At 35.8% G+C, this 22,109-nt stretch overlaps 1 protein-coding gene across 1 annotated transcript; it reads right to left on the bottom strand.

The window, feature by feature from the left end:
* Window positions 1-15,031: 15,031 nt before the first annotated feature.
* Window positions 15,032-21,586, bottom strand: LOC117916460 (cullin-3A). The gene is made up of 2 exons (XM_034832518.1): window positions 20,986-21,586; window positions 15,032-17,277 (listed from the first exon to the last, which is right to left on the bottom strand). The coding sequence occupies exons 1-2, from the start codon at window positions 21,144-21,146 to the stop codon at window positions 15,237-15,239; spliced, it is 2,202 nt and encodes a 733-aa protein (XP_034688409.1). The 5' UTR covers window positions 21,147-21,586; the 3' UTR covers window positions 15,032-15,236.
* Between the last annotated feature and the right edge of the window lie 523 nt (window positions 21,587-22,109).

Below are 22,109 nucleotides of genomic sequence, written 5' to 3'. Positions count from 1 at the left end.
GGGTTGCAACTATGGTGATGCTTGCTTCCCGAACCGGTATGAATTTAGCAAATCAAGTTTTAATCCTTTAAAATGACAAAACAGATGGTAGTGAATTTCATCAATGGTTATTCACCTTAGACTTCCTTTGAATGGCTCGTAAGAGATAACTAATGGTCTAAAGCCAAAAGCTTACCAAATATTGGCAACTCAAAGTCATTCCAGGTGATAAACTCACATTTCAATGGCCATTGAAATTGGTTCTAACGGATTAATGCAAAACTTGGAATTGGAAACCTCACCTTCCAATAACTCGTAGGAGATAACTAATGGATGGAAATCCAAAAGCTTATCAAGTATTGGCCGTTGGAAGTTGTCCAAAGGAAATAAAAACCAAACTTTGCATTAATAAACCATTAATGAAAAACGACTACCTTACCTTCCAGGTGCGAGAAATTTCCATGGGATTGCATCCAAGCCATCACATAACATCCATACTTTGAGAAACTTAAAAGTTTTAGCCAACCATCCTCTGAGGAAAAGTCCTCAGAGGCTGTTTGGCTACTAAGAAAATAGAAATGGGTAAGAACAGGAGAAGAGAGAAAAACAGAGCTTTATATATTTCTAAGTTAATGTATAGAGGATCGATCCCCCAAATTCTTTTTTTTTTTCTGGAGGCATTGTGCACCTCTATATGTAGCAAAATTACAAGATAAAGCCTTATGTCGGCTGAATACAAGGTTACAAAAGGAATTTACACGAGAAAATATCAAGCTAAAAATATCTGGGAAGTCGGTGGTGCGTGCGTGGAGAAACAGAGGATTTCAAAGGCATTTTCGCAAGGTGCCTAAATCCTCGGGAAATTTCGCAAGGTGGTTTCTTCATGGTGCGAAATGGCAAAATTTCGCACCATGAGGAAAATCCCCTTGCGAAATTTTGCAAGGAGAAATTCACCTTGCGAAATTTTCGCAAGGTTTGATGTAGTTGTCTTCCGAAGGCCATATCTTCCTCATTTCAGCTTCAAATTGTACATGGTTTGAAGCGTTGGATTCTTGACTTCCTGAGCTTTGAAATGGTATATAGTATGTAGAAAATGGACTTCGAGAAGTGCCCCAAAAGTGCGAAAGAAGACTGCAACTGCTGTCCTCTGTTCTCCTCTTCTCCATTGTTCTTGTTTATGCTCGTGTTTCCACTTGAAATTCAAGCCTATAAACTTCCAAAATCCTTCCTTTAACTTGTCCAAGTAGCTCCTCCATCATTTGGCATGCTTGAATTGATTCATAAGTTGATAAAAACATGTAAACTTGCCACAAAATGGTTAAAACCAATTACTAAGGACCTTAATGAATTAATTGGGTTAAATGAATATGATTACTACACAAAGGTGCTTAAAACCATTATAATTAGGTCTACAAAATAGCACTTTTTGGTAGTAATCACAAAGGTTGCACAATAAAAGGTTGACATAAGAATTGTGCACTTAAAGGAGAAACTAGTGTGTGCAACAAAAGACTATGCATTGAAAGGGAGAAGGGGTAATCAAATTATACATAAAGGGCATGTGCAAATAAGAGAAATGCACGAAAAATGTGTGCAGAACAAAGATAAAGTGCTATAGAAAAAAAAAAACTCACACTAGAAGTGCAAACACTAAACAAGTATCAACAAAAAAACACGCAACTTAGTGCACAAGACGTAGCTGACCAGTTGAAACAGACATGTGCAAGACCTAGTTGACTAGATGAAATAGACATGCACGAGATATTGTGCATTGAAGAGGATGCCAAGCAAAGTGCATATAACGATCTCACCTTAACAAAAACACACATGTAATGTGTGAATGGAGAGACAACGCACACACAGAGTACACAAGACGACATGCAACATAGACAAAACCTTAGCAAAGCAAACTATGTAGAACTTAGTATAGAAAGAACATAAAATAGAGGCTTAGAAATGCACAAAACTTGATGCACAAATACAACAAAACAAAGCTTGAGATGTGTAGTCCTAATGCGCAATCTCAAGCTCCACTTGAGGACCTGTTGCAAAACGAGTAGCTATAGGAAATTGGCTGCAAATGAGCGACTATATAATGGATGCTAACTTATATGCAAATGGACCACAAACAAAAGAAAAATAAAGAATTGAACAAACAAACAATAAGCAAAGCCTTATATCATGCATTATCAATGGGCTTGAAAGTAGGGAGTTAACTAAAGAGCTTTAAAACCAAAACTAAAACAAGATTTTGAAATGCCAACAATAGGGACAAAATAGATTTAGATTCATTCTTAAACAAAACGAAGAAAACAATAAATGAACCGAACAACAAGTCTACAAACAACTTAAAAATCAAAAGAATCAAACATGTGACCTTCGATATCCACACCCAAACCAATAAGAAACTTTCAATAATGACAGGCAAGAGAGAAAGAAAAGTAGAACCAAATATGGGTAATAGTGAAGAGCTTACCTCAGAGAATTGTGTTAATCAATACCCTATTCTCTTCCTCTGGTTCTTTGCTATTTTCTTCTCCTTGTCAGAAAACCCATCAAGTTATCTCATTCTCCACTCCCCCCTCCCTCCTCCTCTTTTTTTTTTTTTTTCTTCCTCCCCAAGCTTTCTTTCTTTAATTAAGAAATTCCCAATGTTTAGGTTAGCCCAAGGGTTCTCTTTATCGGGTTTTGATGATAACAAACCATGGTTAAGTGACTAATTGATTTGAATGGTAAAAAATCTCAAGTATAAATTCAGAAATTCATCAAATGACCAAATTGATACAAGATCGAGACTTTTAGAAGACTTTTGATCATAGGAAACAAATGAAAAATGAATGCATGGGTGCACTAAGGATTTTCATACTGTTTCATGCATCTTAGAAAACTCGGTTTATCCTTTAAAACTTTGATTTCATTAAAACCCGAGTTTTATCAAGTGTACCTTAGGAAAAATATTTTAAAATTGACATATTAATTCACCTAAAGACCTTGCCTAAGTGTTAGAAAAGAAATGAATTGAAAAAGATAGGTTTTTGGGGCCAAAAGGCTGAACCGATCGAGGCTCTAGCCAACCGGCTATTGATAAGTTACCATTGTCTGGTTGAGGTTCGGTTGACCTCCGATCGAGGCAATGGTAACCTGCCAAAGCATTAAATGCTCTAACAGCTAGTGAACCGGTCGACCAATCGAGGCTACCTTTTGCTGTTATTGGTTCTTGCAATCAATTGTCTACCTACCTGTTCTTGGCCTAAAAGCTCTCATTTCTTTCTTAGTGCATTAAATCATCACTTTCATATCCTTTAGTACACCCTTGTGAGTCATCCTAGCTTTGTTTGGTATTTGAGCTATCTTTGAGCTAGGTTGAGGGATTTATTCTTGTAAAAACTGAGTGTTAAAGCTTTCAAGAGGTTTGAATCTTGAAGAGATTGTGTAAGAGCCCATTAGAACCGAAATCCAAATGTAAGAAGATTGGAAGCTTGGTTGAAACTTCAAGTTAGTGGAACCCTCACTCGGTTAGGAGATTGAGGAGAGTGGACGTAGGCAAGGAAGTGTTGAACCATTATAAAACCCGAGTTTGAATTCTCTAACTCTATCTCTTTATTTTTGTTTATATTGTGTTTGAACTTGTTGTATTGAAAAAGTTTTTTTAAAAAACCCAATTCACCCCCCTCCCTTTAGGGTGTTTTTCTTAATTAAGCATAACCTTTATTTTCTCAATTGGTATCAGAGCTAGACTTCTTGCTTAAGACTTACTCGTCTAAGAGAAAATGACTATACCATCAAGCTCATCTCAAACTGAAAATTTTTGAAAACATAGAGCTCCATTTTTTATGGGAACCGACTATCCCTATTGGAAAGCTAGAATGACTTGGTATTTATAATCAACCGATTTAGACTTATGGGACGTCATTGAAGATGGCCCAACTTTTCCAACTAAACTAGTTGATGGAGTCTTGGTTCCAAAACCCAAGCAAGAATAGAATGAGCTTGATAGAAGAAATTTTTAATTAAATGCTAAAGCTGTTTTTACTTTGCAATGTGCTATGGATAGAAATGAATATAATAGAATATGTCAATGCAAATCAACCAAAGAAATTTGGAGATTACTTGAGATAACTCATGAAGGAACAAATCAAGTGAAAGAGTAAAAAATTAATTTACTTGTTCATAACTATGAATTGTTTTCAATGAAAGAAAATGAGACTATTGTTGAGATGATTACTAGGTTCACCGACATTGTCAATGGTCTTGAAGTTTTGGGAAAAACCTATAAGGAATCCGAGAAGGTGATGAAGATATTGAGGTCACTCCCATCAAAGTGGCATACTAAGGTCACCGCAATTCAAGAAGCAAAAGACTTGACTAAGCTACTTATGGAAGATCTCATAGGGTCATTGATGACATATGAGATTAACTTGGCAAAGAAGTTACAAGAGGGTGAAGACAAAAAGAAGAAGAGTATAGCTCTCAAAGCTATAACCAAGGAAGAAGAAGATGTTGAAGAAGAAAAACTAAGTGAAAAAGATGATGATTTACCCCTCATCACAAGAAAGCTTAATGAATACATGAGGAGTGAAAGGTTTAGAGGAAGAAAGTTCACCTCTAGAAAAGACCTTTCTAGAAAGGAATCCTCATCTCATGGTGACAAGGAGAAATGGGAAGGGAAAAGAGATTTGGTGTGTTTTAAATGCAAAAAATCAGGACACATCAAATATGATTGTCCTTTCTACAAAAGTGAAGCCAAGAGAAGAATGAAAAAGGCAATGATGGCCACTTGGAGTGAAAGTGAAGAATCTTCCGAAGAAGAAAATGAGAAAGAAGTGGCAAACATGTGCTTCATGGCAATAAATGATCTTAATGAGGTAAATTCTAACTTTAGTGATGAAGGTATGCATGATGTTTTTGAAGAATTATATGAGGATTTTGAAAAACTTAGTTTGAAAAATAATTCTCTTAAAAATAAAATTCAAGAACTAGAAAAAGAACTTGAAGAAGTGAAAGAAAAATTTTCAATTGTTGAAATATCTAAAACTCATCTTGAAAAAGAAAATGAGATTTTGAGAAGTGAAAATGAAATTTTGAAAAAGAAAAATGAATGGTTGACTTCCTCTCTTTCAATTTTTTCTTGTAGACAAAAATATTTTGAAATGACCTTAACTAGCAAAAAATGTGTTTTTGACAAACAAGGGCTAGGATTCAAATCCTAAAAAAATCAAAAGTATTTTAAAACTATTTTGTAAAAGAATCCTCAAGTGCAAGTCCTTCTACTACTTGCAACTTTTGTGGAAGAAGATGACATATTAGTAGCACATGTCCCTTAAGAAATGGTTCTCAAAAGAATTCAAATGTTAAAGTTAAAAAGGTTTGGATTGAGAAATCTAAGGTTACTAACCCTCAAGAACCCAAAAAGATATGGGTACCTAAATCAACTTGAATTTTATTTTGTAGGGTTCAAAGAAGGATAAGTGGTTCTTGGATGGTGGATGCTCAAGACACATGATTAGGAATGAATCCAAGTTTGTTTTCCTTACAAAGAGAAATGGAGGATACGTTGCCTTTGGAGACAATGCAAAATGAAGGATCATTGGTCAAGGCAACATTGGTAATGACACATCCTCTCTTATTGAAAGTGTTTTATTAGTGGATGGTTTATAACATAATCTTTTAAGCATTAATCAACTTTGTGATAAAGGTTTTAAAGTCATTTTTGAAGCATCTCATTGTATCATCAAAGATATTCAAAATGATAAAAGCATCTTCATGGGCCATAGATGTGATAATGTTTATATTATAAATATTTCAAAATATGATGGCCGTGATAGATGTTTTTCAAGCATGCGTGATCAAAGTTGGTTGTGGCATAGAAGGTTGGGACATGCTAACATGGACCTCATTTCCCAACTCAACAAAGACGAACTTGTTAGAGGCTTTCCCAAAATAAATTTTCAAAAAGACAAAGTTTATGAAGCTTGTCAAATGGGAAAGAAAATAAAAAATTCTTTTAAAAACAAAAATTTCATTTCAACAACTAGGCCTCTTGAGTTGTTGCATATGGATTTATTTGGTCTCTCTAGGATACCAAGTCTTGGAGGAAAATCTTATGCATATGTTATTGTGGATGACTTCTCTAGATACACTTGGGTCTTGTTTTTAAGTCAAAAGAATGAAGCATTTTATGAGTTTTCAAAGTTTTGTAACAAGGCTCAAAATGAAAAAGGTTTTACAATTACTTGTATAAGAAGTGATCATGGGAGAGAATTTGAAAATATTGATTTTGAAGACTATTGCAATGAGCATGGTATTAACCACAATTTTTCAGCTCCTAGAACTCCTAAACAAAATGAGGTAGTTGAAAGGAAAAATAGAATTCTTCAAGAAATGGCTAGAACCATGCTAAATGAAAACAATTTACCACAATATTTTTAGGCTGAAGCGGTTAACATCTCTTGTTAAGTTTTAAATAGAATATTATTGAGGCCTATTCTTAAGAAAACTCCCTATGAGCTTTGGAAAAACAAGAAACCCAACATTAGCTATTTCAAAGTCTTTGGGTGCAAATGCTTTATATTAAACACCAAAGACAATCTTGGAAAATTTGATGCAAAATTGGATGTTGGAATTTTTCCTGGTTACTCAACTTCAAGTAAATCCTTTAGAGTTTTTAACAAAAGAACCATGGTTGTAGAGGAGTCCATCCATGTTATTTTTTATGAATCTAACAATTATCTCTAAGAAAGAGAGAGTTTTGGTGATGATTTAGGCTTGGAGACCTCCATGGAAAAATTACAAATTGAAGATAGAAGGCAACAAGAAGAAATTGGAGAGGATCCCAAGAAAGAAGAATCACCATTGGCACTACTCCCTCCTCAACAAGTGCAAGGTGAATCAAACTAAGACCTTCCTAAAGATTGGAAGTTTGTCATCAACCACCCACAAGATCAAATTATAGGTAATCCATCTAGTGGGGTAAGAACTAGATCATCTCTTAGAAATATTTACAATAATCTTGCTTTTATCTCTTAAATTGAACCTAAAAATATAAATGATGCTCTAGTTGATGAAAATTGAATTATTGCTATGCAAGAAGAGTTAAATCAATTTGAAAGAAGTGAAGTATGAGAATTAGTGCCAATACCTTCAAATCAAAGTGTTATTGGAACTAAATGGGTCTTTAGAAATAAAATTGATGAAAATGGCATAATCATTAGAAATAAAGCAAGATTGGTAGCCCAAGGTTTTAATAAAGAAAAATGGATAGATTATGAAGAAACATTTGCTCCCATAGCTAGATTGGAAGCCATTAGGATGCTACTTGCCTTTGCATGTTTTAAAGACTTTGTTTTATATCAAATGGATGTCAAAAGCACTTTCTTAAATGAATTTATAAATGAAGAAGTATATGTTGAACAACCACCCGGTTTTCAAAGTTTTAACTTTCCTAATCATGTTTTTAAACTTAAAAAGACACTTTATGGTTTGAAGCAAACACCTAGAGCATGGTATGAAAGATTGAGTAAATTTCTTTTGAAAAGAGGTTTTAAAATGGAAAAAATTGACACAACTCTTTTCATAAAGACCAAAGAAAATGATATGCTCTTTGTGCAAATATATGTTGATGATATCATCTTTGAAGCTACTAATGTCTCTCTTTGTGAAGAATTTTCTAAATGCATGCATAGTGAGTTCGAAATGAGTATGATGGGGGAACTCAACTTCTTCCTTGGACTTCAAATCAAGCAATTAAAGGAATGAACCTTCATCAATCAGGCAAAGTATATAAGCGATCTTCTCAACAGGTTCAACATGGAAGAAGCCAAAACAATGAAGACTCCAATGAGCTCATCCATCAAGCTTGATAAAGATGAGAAAGATAAATCTATTGACTCAACTATGTATAGAGGCATGATAGGTTCTTTGTTATATTTGACCGCTAGTAGACCCGACATCATGTATAGTGTATGCTTATGTGATAGATTTCAATCTTGTCCTAAAGAATCTCACTTAAGTGTTGTAAAACGAATTCTTAGATATTTGAAAGGGACAATGGACATAGGCCTATGGTATCCTAAGGGTGATAACTTTGAATTAATTGGATTCTCGAATGTCGACTTTGCTGGTTGTAAAGTTGAAAGGAAAAACACTAGTGGTACTTGTCATTTCCTAGGACACTCACTTGTTTCATGGCATAGTAAGAAGCAAAATTTGGTAGCTTCATCAACGGTGGAAGCCAAATACATAGCAATTGGTTTGTGTTATGCACAAATTCTTTGGATGAAACAAACACTTAGTGGATTTAATTTGTCTTTTAAGCATGTTCCTATTAAATGTGATAGCACTAGTGCCATAAACATTTCAAAAAATCCTGTGCAACACTCTTACATAGCAGCCGGTTTGTGTTATGCACAAATTCTTTGGATGAAATAAACACTTAGTGATTTTAATTTGTCTTTTGAGCATGTTCTTATTAAATGTGATAACACTAGTGCCATAAACATTTCAAAAAATCCCGTGTAACACTCTAGGACTAAGCATATAGAGATTAGACACTATTTTCTTAGAGACCATGCATAAAAGGGTGACATTACACTTGAATTTGTAAGTACAAAATATCAACTTGTCGATATATTACAAAACCTCTAAGTGAAGAACAATTTGTTGATATTAGAAGACAACTAGGGGTGATTTCTTTATGATCAAATGATTGCTTGATGAATTCTTGTTGAATATACATTATGATTGCATGAATTTCATATCATATGCATCATATAGAAATACACTTAGGAAAATGGTCAAATTTGGACCAAAAATCAAAATTCCCTTGGCATTGGACATAAAAAATTGGGGATTTCAACTGAAAATGGTAGGGGCGAGGATCATGAGACGAGAAAATGCACAAAAATCGAAACATTGATCGCGTTGACCATTGACCAAGCGGTCGACTGGTTAGGGAGCCGATCGACCGGTTCATCGGGGTGTCGTTTTCAAAATCCCTTCCGCGCCTCATTTTTTCACTTGTTCCCTCTGGTTCTTCAAGGTTTGTGCCGTTTCAGCTGCCCAAAAGTGATTTTTGACACCATTGCAACTTTTTAAGGGTTTCAGATTGATTTTTGGAGGCTAGGGATTTGGATTTGGGACCTAGGGCTTCAGATTTGGGACGAGCTCTCTGGTATCTGCGTGCCTTAGCCAACTTCAGCTCCATTTTCGCGCACTTAGGGCTTTTGTCTGGGTTCATTTTCTCTTGGTTGTGTTCTCTTCTCTCTCTACCAGCCTTGTCTCTTTTTCTTCTGTTATTTTGCTGGCTCCTAGGAGGGAGACGACAACCTCTAGGGCGCAGGGCAAGCGCCCCGCCAAGTCATCTCAGCCTGATCAGATGGAGGCTTGCTAAAAGGCGAGGTATGACACTACATTCTTCAGTTTAGTAGAGGACTATTAGAGATACAAGTAAAAGTTTGCTTAGAGGAAAGTAGTTCCAAGGAGAAGTATCAATTTCTCCCAATTTCAGTATTTCAGGTTTGAGGGACTCTTTGGACGGATGGGATGGTTGCCAGTAGTGACGATTTTTGAGCCAATTTTCCCGACTCTGGTGTGTGCATTCTATTCACGAGTGACATATGGACTTGGTGGATCGATCACTTCGATCATTAGAAGTGTTGAGATTAGGTTGAGCCCGGAGAGCATTTGTCGCATTTTCGACATCCCTTCAGTTGGACTCAGGGTGTATGAATCCAAGGTTTGGCCCACGGTGTCGGGTTTCGAGCCTAGAGAGGCTATTTAGAAGATGTGCGGTCTTACAGACGCCCAGGGGATGGCCAAACCATCGGCACATAGTCTGACCGTGATTAGCCGAGTCCTTCATCACATGATCTGCTCCATCCTATTGCCACGAGGAGGACACCGAGATGAGGCCTCGTATCTTGAGGCATTCCTCATAGACTTGATTATAAGGGGGAGACGAATTCAAGTGGAGTATCTGATGATGATGCACATGATATCATGATACGAGAGCATAACCCGAGTATTCCCCTACGACCACTTCCTTACTAGAGTATTCAAGGATGTCAAGGTTGATTCGAGCAGAGAGACGGACTTCAAGGCCCCTACCATTTATGACACTTATGATGAGTAATCCCTGGGGCGGATGAAGTTTGAGAAGGCCCCCGATAGTTCCTGGATTAGGAGAGCTGAGCGACCACCAGCACAAGCCCGGGGACAGGGACAAATGCATCCCGGAGTAGAGGAAAAGGCCGAGATCAGAGAGATGGAGGGTGGGTTAGACCCTCAGAGAGACTTTGAGCAGAGAGGGCCCGAGCTTGATATTCCTCCTCTACCCAAGTCAGAGGGTATTCAGTTTGAGGCCACATTCTCTAAGCCTATGTTGTTTGAGCCTATGACGTTTGAGCCGACTTACACAGCGGGACCATCCTCTCAACCATCATTTACTTAGCTTCCTCACACAGAGATACCATTTCAGGCACCTCACACTCCTGATCATGCGCCTTAGACAGATTTATCTACTCAGATCAGTTCACTTGGCACTCGTATGGAGGAGCTTGTAGTAGTCAGTGATACTCGATTCTGTTTTATGGAGGATCGCATGGATTAGTATCAAACAGGCTTCACCTCCAAGTTTAAGCATCTGCAGTAGAGATTTGAGCGTATAGAGGAGCATATGGATCAGCAGTAGGCTACATTTAAGCATCTCCAGCAAAGTATTGAGAGTCGCTAGGAGAGTCAACATGAGGAGATGATGGCTTACCTCCACTTCGTGTTTTCACCTCTTCAGCCTTGATTTCATCGAGACCCCCTTCATTTCTTTTTTATGTTGCCAAAGGGGAAAAGATATTTAGGATCTAGGAGACCTATACATGCATGTCATTATCATAGATTAGCTTTGTTTCGTGTACATTTGACTTTACTATATATGATATGCTATTTTCATGATTTGCATTGTTTCCTATTGAAAATTCGTATGTCCTGATTATCTTGGTTTTAAATTCATAAATTTCAAATCGATTGATCCATGATGGGTTTGAGGGTGAGATTTCTTTTTCTCCTAGATAATCGAGGTTTGTCATCATAAAAAATGGGGAGATTGTTAGCCCAAGGGTTATCCTAATCGGGTTTTGATGATAACAAACCATGGTTAAGTGACTAATTGATTTGAATGGTAAAGAATCTCAGGTATAAATTCAAAAATTCATCAAAGGACCAAATGGATACAAGATCGAGACTTTTGGAAGACTTTTGATCATAGGAAACAAATGTAAGATGAATGCATAGGTGCACTAAGGATTTTCATACTGTTTCATGCATTTTAGAAAACTCGGTTTATCCTTTAAAACTTTGATTTCATTAAAACCTGAGTTTGATCAAATGTACCTTAGGTAAAACGTTTTAAAATTGGCATATTAATTCACCGAAAGACCTTGCATAAGTGTTAGAAAAGAAAGGAATTGAAAAAGAAAGGTTTTTTAGGCCAAAAGGCTTAACCTGTTGAGGCTCTAACGAACCGGTCGACCAGTTACCCTTGTTCGGTCGAGGTCCGGTCAAGGAGTGCCAAAAACACTCTCTCATCTAATAGATTTCTCTTCCCGGTTGAGGTTCACCCCTTCCTAGTCGAGATTCGGTCGACCTTCGATCGAGGCAACGGTAACTTGCCAAAGCATTAAATGCTCCAACGACTAGTGAACCGGTCGACCCCTAGCTCGATCGGTCGAGGCTACCTGTTGCTGTTTTTGGCTCCCGAGCTTAGAAACCTATAAATTGAGAGCTCCACTTCATCTATTACATAGAGAACACTTGCAATCAATTGTCTACCTACCTGTTCTTAGCCTAAAAGCTCTCATTTCTTTCATAGTGCATTAAATCATCACTTATATATCCTTTAGTGCACCCTTGTGAGTCATCCTAGCTATGTTTTGTATTTGAGCTATCTTTGAGCTAGGTTGAGGGATTCATTCTTGTAAAAACTAAGTGTTAAAGCCTTCAAGAGGTTTGAATCTTGAAGAGATTGTGTAAGAGCCCATTGGAACCGGAATCCAAGTGTAAGAAGATTGGAAGCTTGGTTGAAGCTTTAAGTTAGTGGAACCCTCACTCGGTTAGGAGATTGAGAAGAGTGGATGTAGGTAAGGAAGTGTCGAACCACTATAAAACCCGAGTTTGAATTCTCTAACTCTATCTCTTTATTTTTGTTTATATTGTGCTTGAACTTGTTGTGTTGAAAAAGTTTTTTTAAAAAACCCAATTCACCCCCCCTCCCCCCCACTTTTGGGTGTTTTTCTTAATTAAGCATAACCTTTATTTTCTCAGTCTAAAATATTTTCTCTACCTCTCTTTCTCACCCAAAATGCAGAACGAGCTTTCACCTCCAAAGAAAAAAGAAAAATCCCCCACAAAAGAACAAAATGGCCTTTTTAAAAGGCCAATGAACAAATAAACAAAACTAGACTAAACCTAAGGGCCACTAAAAGTCATATCAGGATCTACAAAAACTCTCTCTAATGGTCTCCATAAAATGGCTCAAAAATCAATGACAAGTCGAGTAATAGTGGACCACTAAGGGATGTAACAAATGGCTAAATAAAAAGGGATCTTAAGCACATACTACAAGCGAGCACAAAGTGAAAGAAAAATAAATAAGAGATGATACGTACTATATTACTGTTTTGAAGTGAATAAGGGTACATATCTTTTTAATGAGGGACGAATAAAAATCTAAACTATTATTTTGGATTTATTTTGGACAAAATAGTATTACTACTATTTTGGAAGGTGTCGACTCAATTGGCATTTGGTTAATACCAACTTCCATGTACAAGGAAGTTGTTTAAAGTAACACTTTACATGATACTTTAATAAAAATCACCTAAACTTAAGATAAAATAAAGTTTTCTTGAACAAATAACTTTGATATATGAGAAAGTTGTCTTTTAAAGTAATGCTTTTAATTAAAAAGACTATATATCTTGAGTAAAAATTATGTCTTGATAAGAAAATTAAATAAAAATAATTTTAAAATGGTCAATGTTAATAAAAATAAAATAAAATCAATGTTTAAGGAAATTGTCTAAGAAAGTAACACCCGTTAATGAAATTTGAGTATTTATAAATAATTAAGTCTTCAACAAAGTTTGTTTTTAAAAACAAATTTAATGTAAATTATTTATATTTTAATATTTACTATTTTATTTTTAATAAAAAAAATCAATTTACACCTAAGTTGGTTTTTAAAATGACAACCTTCATTAAAAAAAAAAAAAAAGCCATTATTTTCTTTAAAAAAAAGAAAAGAAAAGAAAAGAAAACATTGAAATTGTATTTATATATATATATATATATATATATATATATATATTATGAAAAGTAATTACAAAAGTATTTTTTTCAAAAGATATTTTTAAGTATAAATCTAATTTTTTATTTCAATATATGGTGATTGATATGAAAATTATCAAAGTCGTCTCTTCAATAATAACTTTCAAGTGGCCAAAAACTGTAATAGATTCCTCAATACCTTTACTTCCCTCTCTTTCGTCACACGCCTTTTTTCATCAGCTTTTATAAGTAAGGTCGCTTTAAGAGTGATTGTCATGGTCTTGTTGTGAGATGGCATGGGCGGCATACCCTTATCAGAGGTCACCTCAGGTGTGACGTCACCTCCATTGCAGCAGGCATGGGAGATCATTAAGGTGCTCCCTAGGTCGTTTGTGTTGGATTGGAAATGCTTACGCTTGGGTTGTTGCAACTTGCAAGAGGTTGCACCTTCAGCATAATCGTGATCACAGGCAAGCGAATTGTGTTTGATAGGTTCCAAATGCCTCCAGGCTCCAGGCTCCAGCCCTTGCTATTGCCTTGATTTCTCAAGGCCTGCTCATCTTCGCACCTTAACACAAAACACCAAAAAGGCTCAAAAGATGTGATCAAAACCATGCTTCTTACCCATGCTCTTCTTGACCCCCATTGCGCATTTGTCTTCTACCTATATTTGATTGGTTGGAGAGGACTGTAGGATAAGATACTTCTACTTGTATTTGATATGTAAAATAAATAATAAATAAAAATATATATATTTTTTTAATTTTTAATATCTATTTAAACTGAAAATTATATTAAAAATATATAAAACCTCTCACATGTTTTATATTATTTGAAAATACTTTTACAATTTATCTTTAATAAGTAATTTTTTATTTCTTTGTTAGTAATACTCATAATTGTATATTTATAATTTATATATAAAAACTAATATATTATGACAAAACCATTTGTGTATATTAAATTATATATATATATATATATATGGTGTGTTTTATACTTATTTTCTTAGTGTTTTTTTTTCTTTTCTTTTGAACTACAAATTTAGTTTTTTTAATCAATTTATTTGTTTTATAAAATAAGTAGTATAAAAAATGTGAAAAAAAAATTAATAAAAAGAATAAATTGATGATTCATATGACACATATATGTCATATATTAACTCACAATTACTATATCTCATGCATATTAACTTAGGATTATTATATCAGTGTCCTAAACGAGATTGTAGGTGGGTTCTCTAGCCCAAAATCAATCTATTTAGGGCCTATCTGTAGTCAGAAGCCTCTCAATGATGGACTTGATAAATAATTGCCACTGGGAGGGTGAGTCATCGTGGGAAAGTATGGAAATATAGCAGGGCGTTGGGGTAGAAAGGCGGTATTGTATCAAATGGTGGAGGATTGTGATGCATCATGCGGGATTGAAATTCTCGGAATCCCGAATATTCGACTGGGATATAAGAGAATGCAAGAACAATGAAAATGGAAGGTTTATTCTATTTCACTGTAAACGAGTCCTCTTTTGGTATCTGGTTTCTTTGAACAATCTATGAAAAATAATCCTCATTGTTTAATCTTAACCGTTTAAAAAGAAAGAAAATGGTAGAACCTTTGAAGGGCTGCACATTTCAATCAAGATTTCTTGAACTCTTAGCCATCCGGATCTCGGCAGTAGCTCTAACTGGAAGAGTTTGTTCTTATAGGTGAGGCAATTACTGAAAAGCAAACAGATGGGAAGCCAACATCTCTAAAGGGAGCAGAAATAAACGGATATGATTCATTGAAACCAATTGGAGCTTGCAGAAATTAAAGAACAATTTTTCACTAACCAAATAAGGTACAAACCAGTTGTCAAAGCTACCTTTCCAACAAGAGCCGAACAATCTGCTCGAGCTGCTTCATCAGGCAAGATATCATTACAACTTCCTAGCTGTTTCTTCAGGCAAGGTATCGGTACAACTTCCTATCCACATTGTCTCTCTCCAAGAAATCACGTTCAATAAGGGACTCGATCCGTTTTTTAATTTCTACAGGATTGGCCAGGAACCGAGACTGCAACTGCTTTGTCACCTCAGCAATAAGATTGTTATGATCCAGTACCCTCCTCGATTTCATGATCCTCACTATGGCAGCCTCAATCTGTGGCTTCCTATCCTCCTCTACTCTTTGCCTCGTTTCCTGTTTTTCAGGCTCTGTTTCCTTTTGTGCAACTACAGTTCCTATCTTCACCTTATAGAGTTTATTAGTGAATTTGTCATTAACGAAAAATACATCATCTTCACCAATATCTTTGCTCATGGGCTCTTTCCGAAGAACATTTTTACCTTTTACACAAGCCATGGATTGCATGCACCTCTTCAAATCTGAAGCAGGGATCTCTGTTGCCTGCTCAATCTCCTTGTAGCTTAGCCGATCAGCATTGTTAAACAGCATAAGAACACACATTTGGTAAGTGGACACGTGTAGCTCATGCTTCTGGCCCTTAGCAAAAGTTGCTTTTATATCAGCTGTTCCCATGTTAGTTTGCCAGGTCAATCTCCGACCAGTATGGGTCCCAAGGTAATATGACCGGAACTTCTCACAGAGAGCCAACATTTCAGTAGGCAGGTTGCAGGTGACGCTGGGCTGAGTAGGCCAAGACCCTGTTGTCAAAACGGTGACAGCCAGCGTAGGGCCATCTCCTAAGTCAGCACCATGGGCTGAATTAAATCCTTGCATGGTATCCTGAGAGGTTTTCATGTCGGTAAACATGCCTTCTAATTTGCAAGTAAATTGGTACCCACACTCTGTCTTGAGCTTAACTATCAGACTTCTCTCTGCATCATCAGAAACAGTTTTTCCAGACAGGAGTCGTTTTGCTAAATGCTGTTTATAATACTTCTCAAATACGTCTTTCTCCTGCAAGTAGCGGAACAGCATCATCACCTTATCAAGGATAATCTCCACATCCTCCTCACTAACCCCCTTCAGGCCTTTGCGGAGTTTGTCATCCACAAATAATGAAATGAACTCAGGAGAACGAGGGTTCAAATTAATGAAGTATTCAAAAGAGGAAGTCAAAGCATTCTGGAATGTTTTGTCATTGTTAAATGATGAGCCTATGATTTTATCGTACTTATCTTTTTCATCCAAGAGGCGTTGAACAAATTCTACAGGATCCCTCAACCTTTCAGGATCAGTAACAAGATGCTTACCAGTGTCCCTGATATGAGAGGTCATCACCTCTCGTATTGTTGAAAGGCCATTTGGAACACGGCGGAACAAGTTGTACATTCTTCCTAGGTCATCATATTTATCATCAAGAAGCATGTTTACCAAACCTGAGTTCTCCATATGAACTAGCCTCAGCATGTGGTTTGCAATCATCTCCTTCTCCACCACATTAGTGATCTTGACTTCACTCTTGGCATCCAAGTACTGGGATACCCTTTCCATTTCTTCGTTTAGCCGTCTCTCAGCTTTCTTCAGGTAGTCTGCACAATCACAGCACTCAATAAACTTCTGAGACTCAACCCTGTAGAAATCAGCTGAAACCTCAAGGAAAGGCTTTTCAAAGTCTTCCTGATAGACAGAAGAACCCAAATCCATTAGCATTTTAATTATATTCCTCATCAGTCCACGGTTTATGACTTCACCATTACGTTCTCTGAGTACTAGTTCAAGGAGTGTATTTAGTAGCCTTGTTTGGATTTTGCTGGAGTGGATAATGTTGTCCCTCCACAGATTCAGCCCAAGCTCATGAACAGGGGTTTTATGAGTACTTGGTATGAAAGTCCTGTCCATGTACATTAGTATGTCTCGTATCATTTGCAATGCCTTGTTATGATCTGCCCACTTTCTATTCAGCTCCTCCAGAAACAAACCTCCCTGAGCAGCCTCTATAAACTTTGATATGTCTTTGAGATGTGAAGTCATAGTTGAAACCAGCCCTGAGTACAGCTTCTCACCAAATTTGTGCAGTACCATATTGTAAGCATTCCTGAAACATACCGAAGTTAAAACATCAGGTAAAAAAGATTCAAAATTAGGATATCAAAAACAAAATCCTGAACAAAGAGAAGAGAGTGAAAGAGACAGTATGATGAAATTTAAAAGTTATTTGCAGCAAATAATCACCAAACATGGAGTGTTATAAATGTCAAAAAACCCATGAAAAGTCTACATGATATTCAGACAATCTGGTACATGGAAGAGCCAATGAACTTGATTAGCCAGGGAATTTGCGAGCATCGATGGTGTGCATGAAACTATAAATCTTTGAAAGGAGCAAAATAAATCAAGAAAAGTTCTCGATAACTGCTTTTTTTCCCTTTTCATAATGCAGAAGGGGAATCCATGTGAATAGAAAGGCATTTATCCAGACAGCCAGCGAAGTAAAAATTGGCTGATATGGATCTGCCCTCTATCATACATTACTTGAATACCAGGGAGGCTTGAAGTCTGAACCTCTGGTTCATTGCCAGAGAACACTGCTGCGAAACCACAGATCGACAGCAGCAGAAGTTCTCAATAATAACCGAATAGCTACAGCCAGGCATAAATTGAAGTAAGAAGTAAAAAAAGTCATTAGTTATATTATTTAAAAAGCTGAGACCTAAGGGCATCATGGTTAGTTACATTAGTAGTTAATTAGTAATTATATCATGTATTGTTTTCAAATTTCTCTAATCACATGTCATATCCGGTCAGCTGCATCCTGCATCATATTAGTCAATGCTAGCATTTATGGTAAGTTTCAAATATTAGAAGTTAAAAAGAAAAAAATAAAGAAATGTATGCGCAAGAATGCACCATGTGTATGCATTACCATTATCCAAAAGTTCCAAGTTCCTGACCAATATTTCAAACAAAAGAAAAGGAATTATGAGCATGTACAAACAATCAATATATTTGTATGGACATATATGCCTATATGGCATGTTTGAAGCTCCAACTACCAAGTTCATCATTAACCCCACCAATGGGTCCCATTTCTCAAAAGGAAGAAAAAGATCTTTAATTTAAAAACATGAGAAAAAATAGAGTAAAATTTACATCAAAACTTAATTGCCACAAGGAAGGAAAATCTTTTATAATGGATGGAGGGAAAGCAAACAAACAGAGTTTCTAAAGTTTAAATTTTTTAACTTTAAAGTGCCTTCTGCACAACATTATAAAGAAAAGAAAAGAAAAATTACCAATAATGTATTTATATACAACAATATAGTCTATAAAAAAAAAGACAATAGTATAAAGGCAAAAAAAAGGTTAAAACTTTGTCTCTTAAAAACTATTTAAAAGAATGTCAAATGCACACATATCATATATATTGTTTATCACATGTCTAGTAAAATACACTTAAAATCATTCCACATTTAAAAAATGTATTGTACGATATCATCTACATTAAGTTTTCACAATTTTAGCAATATATCATCTTAAAAATTCAATATTACTGCCAAGCTTCATTTCCTAATGGCCCACTTAAGAAACAAAAAAACCTAGAAAGGGAATTGTTTTATAAAACTCTATTGAAAATGACTAGAAAAATGGTAGTATTGTAAACTTTAAGTACTGGAAATGAAGTTGTGAAAAGCTGGAAGTGAGATCTAACATTCTAGTACTGAATCCAATTGAGCAGTTTGAAATGAACAAAAAAAAAAAAAAATCCAAGATTTAGAACTATGAACTTTAAAAATTGCCATTTCAGAATTAAACAAAAGCATTGGGTCAAACCATCTTGTAAGTCCTATTCATTAAAATGGCATTTTTTGAAAAATTAATGGATTTCTTTTTATTATAGACAAGGAAAAATATATAAAAGGGCAGACCTAATAAAAGGGGGCACAAACCAAGTACACAGAAAGCATACATAGAGCACAAAAGGCAAAGAGGAAAAAGAACAGTAAAGAAAAAAAAACAAGGGCTACACGCCCCAAGCCTAACTCAACCATCAATGAAATCCAAGAGAGAAAGATCAAGCCCCCATGGAATCCTAGCTCAGTCAAAGAAAGTTTTAAGCTTGAATGTTCACCATCTGATTTTTCCTGCCAATAAAAGCATTTTCATTACTTTAATGAAAAAATTTGAAAGTATCTTCATCAACCTCTACATTATCAACAACAGGAAATATATAATAAAAATAGGATTGCCTACAAATTTACTAATGAAATCAACAACTCGATATGAATGGAAACATGTGTTCTGAAACCACACAGTTCCTGAAATTGAAGACACTCACTTTACTATCTACAGCTTTAGTTAGTAGATTATCCTCAGCACTTAACAAAATCAACTCCTCAATAAAAATGAAGGTATATGTTGTGATTCCACAAGATCCCCAAAATCACAGAGACTTGTTTTAGCATATTATCCATACCATTTCCTAATTCTTGGGACATATTAACTCTTCGCAGAATGAAATTTCATAATTGGTGAGCATTTGTTCACATAGGGATACATGAGGACTCAGGTGTGCACAGGATGACTTAGGCTGCTAGGCAACTGAGATTGAGTCCTAAACTTTACTGTGCATAAAAAATTGAAAGATAAGAAAAATGAAAATGTATATTAAAACAGATAAATGCAGATAGTGTACTGGTTAAATTAAAAGATAGCACTTTCATGTTAGTTTATTACAATACAAATTGAATTTTGAATATAAATAGTTGTCACTATCCCCAGAGAGTTCATAATTAAGATATTAACTAAAAATCCATCATCAAGTGTCACTGATTTTCCATTTAATTTTTGTAAGGGCAATAGAATCATACTTGATAGCCAAATGTTCTATTGCATCACACATCAGTAATATGCATTGCAACACGTCAAAGCAACATCAGATATTTGAGACAACTCATGCCAAGATATTGCTTCACTTGATTTGGGTATAAAAGCATATAAATACAAATCAGCCCATTCCACCATCAATATGCGTTGTGCAACAGGTCTCAGTTATGATGAATACCTAAATCAAGTAGCAAACCAGTGTAGGGCACTTCTACTAGCCCTCCACCATAAATATGCACCATAAATATGACCCTCTTACCTTACTATTGGGTAAAAGTAATTTCCGACATTCCCTTAACAATAGAAGTGTCACTACATCACATGGTCTCAAACCTTACATTTCTGGGCTCAAAAGACTAGACACAGGCACCAAGTTCTGATCCTAACAATATTACTAACTAATGAAACACGATTAAGATAGAAATAATGTGCTATTGCGTAGCATAAATGCAATTCAACACATAACCATTGCTGTCACAATAATAGTGGATTTAAAACAATCTGCCAAAATAAAAAAATGGAAATAATAACTTCATCAGTGTATATGCAGAGGAAAACTCCAATCATTAAGGGCGTGTATGACACTCCACTGATGATCCCACATGCTAAAAAAAAACCACCAAAACAGATTCCCAGGGAACAAAGCAAAAGCAAACGATTCCACCCACTTCTTGTACGCTTTAATTGAACTAAAGCACCCCTAGGTTTAGGGTTAAAATCTACAACAATTTCCACCAAACATATACGACTCGATGAAAATCCAGAACATCACTACCTTAATCGCCAAACAAATAAATAATTAATTTCAAACAGCAAAGAGAAATATGGATCGATTATGGAACAATTATGAAAAAAAAAAATCATAGAAAAATATGAATTGAATTGACTTGGAACAAGCAATTAAAAAACAAAACCAAACCTATAAAGCTCTTCAAAACTAAGACCACTAGCGTTGTGATTATATATCTCATGGATTGCATGCTCCAATATCTTCCAAGTCTTGTCGGCGTACTTGGGATCCACCACCACCCGATGCTTGAACGCCTCTATTTGAAAATTCCTCTTCTTCTGACTGCCCATTTCCAGCAAAACCCTGATCTCTCCACCGATTCCCCAATCCAAAACAAGCGATCGGAAATCCAACGGCGAAGCAGCCTCCGATCCAATAATAAAAAATTACTCGCAGAAATGGAACAATCTGATGCGAGTTGAAACCAGACAAACCGCAAAGAGTGCTTTAGCTGAGGTCTTTTATACAGATTATCTTGGAATCTTGGGGCTAGGGTTAGAAATGGATGATGACTGGTGGAATTAGGGTTGGTTTCTGGGACAAGAAATATGGAAGGTTTTAGAAGGGACGCGCGATATAACAGGTGAACGAAGCAAAAGGTTTCTTTCTATTATAAGATTTGGGGGAAGATGGAGGGAGGTATGGTTTCGGCTTTTCCTCCGATACGTTTCTTTCACTCGCCGCACGTTTCGAGGTTAAACGTTTTGAGCGCCCCTCACGAGCTCCAGGTAATTGCTAACACGGGAAAAAAGATGACCTCCTTCCATATGAAATTTTTAATCTTAAGTATCTTAGCGTAAGTAAACTTGTCATTCATGGATTTTTTCCATTACTATAATTGCTTTATTTTTTACAGGATTTTTACACCATCCCCCTACAATATCAAATGAGGGATTTTTTTATACAATATATATAAGTAATAAATAATTTCTCAATTGAGTTTCTTGTTTTTCTCTATTATTATTATTATTATTATTTGATTTTAAGTGAGAATGTCTCACTTTTGTGGTGTGGAAATATATATTTGTTAGAATAAAATGCTTAGCTAATTCCATGCGTCTAACCAAAAAATCCTTTCTTCTTCCAATTTTTCGATCTTCCCATTCATTACCTGTGGGCCCTTCTTCCCCTAATTCTTTCCATTCTACCAATGAATAATCTATAATAATTCGCAAATCCAGATCGTCTAATTGTTCTCGTATAGCACCGGCTCCGATAGAGATTTCTCGATTTCGAAATGTATCAAAACTTTG

This window comes from Vitis riparia, chromosome 1, assembly GCF_004353265.1.
Source record: "Vitis riparia cultivar Riparia Gloire de Montpellier isolate 1030 chromosome 1, EGFV_Vit.rip_1.0, whole genome shotgun sequence".
Lineage (NCBI taxonomy): Eukaryota > Viridiplantae > Streptophyta > Magnoliopsida > Vitales > Vitaceae > Vitis > Vitis riparia.
The sequence above is the reverse complement of the archived record's forward strand: the minus strand, read 5'-3'. Positions and strand labels throughout refer to the sequence as shown.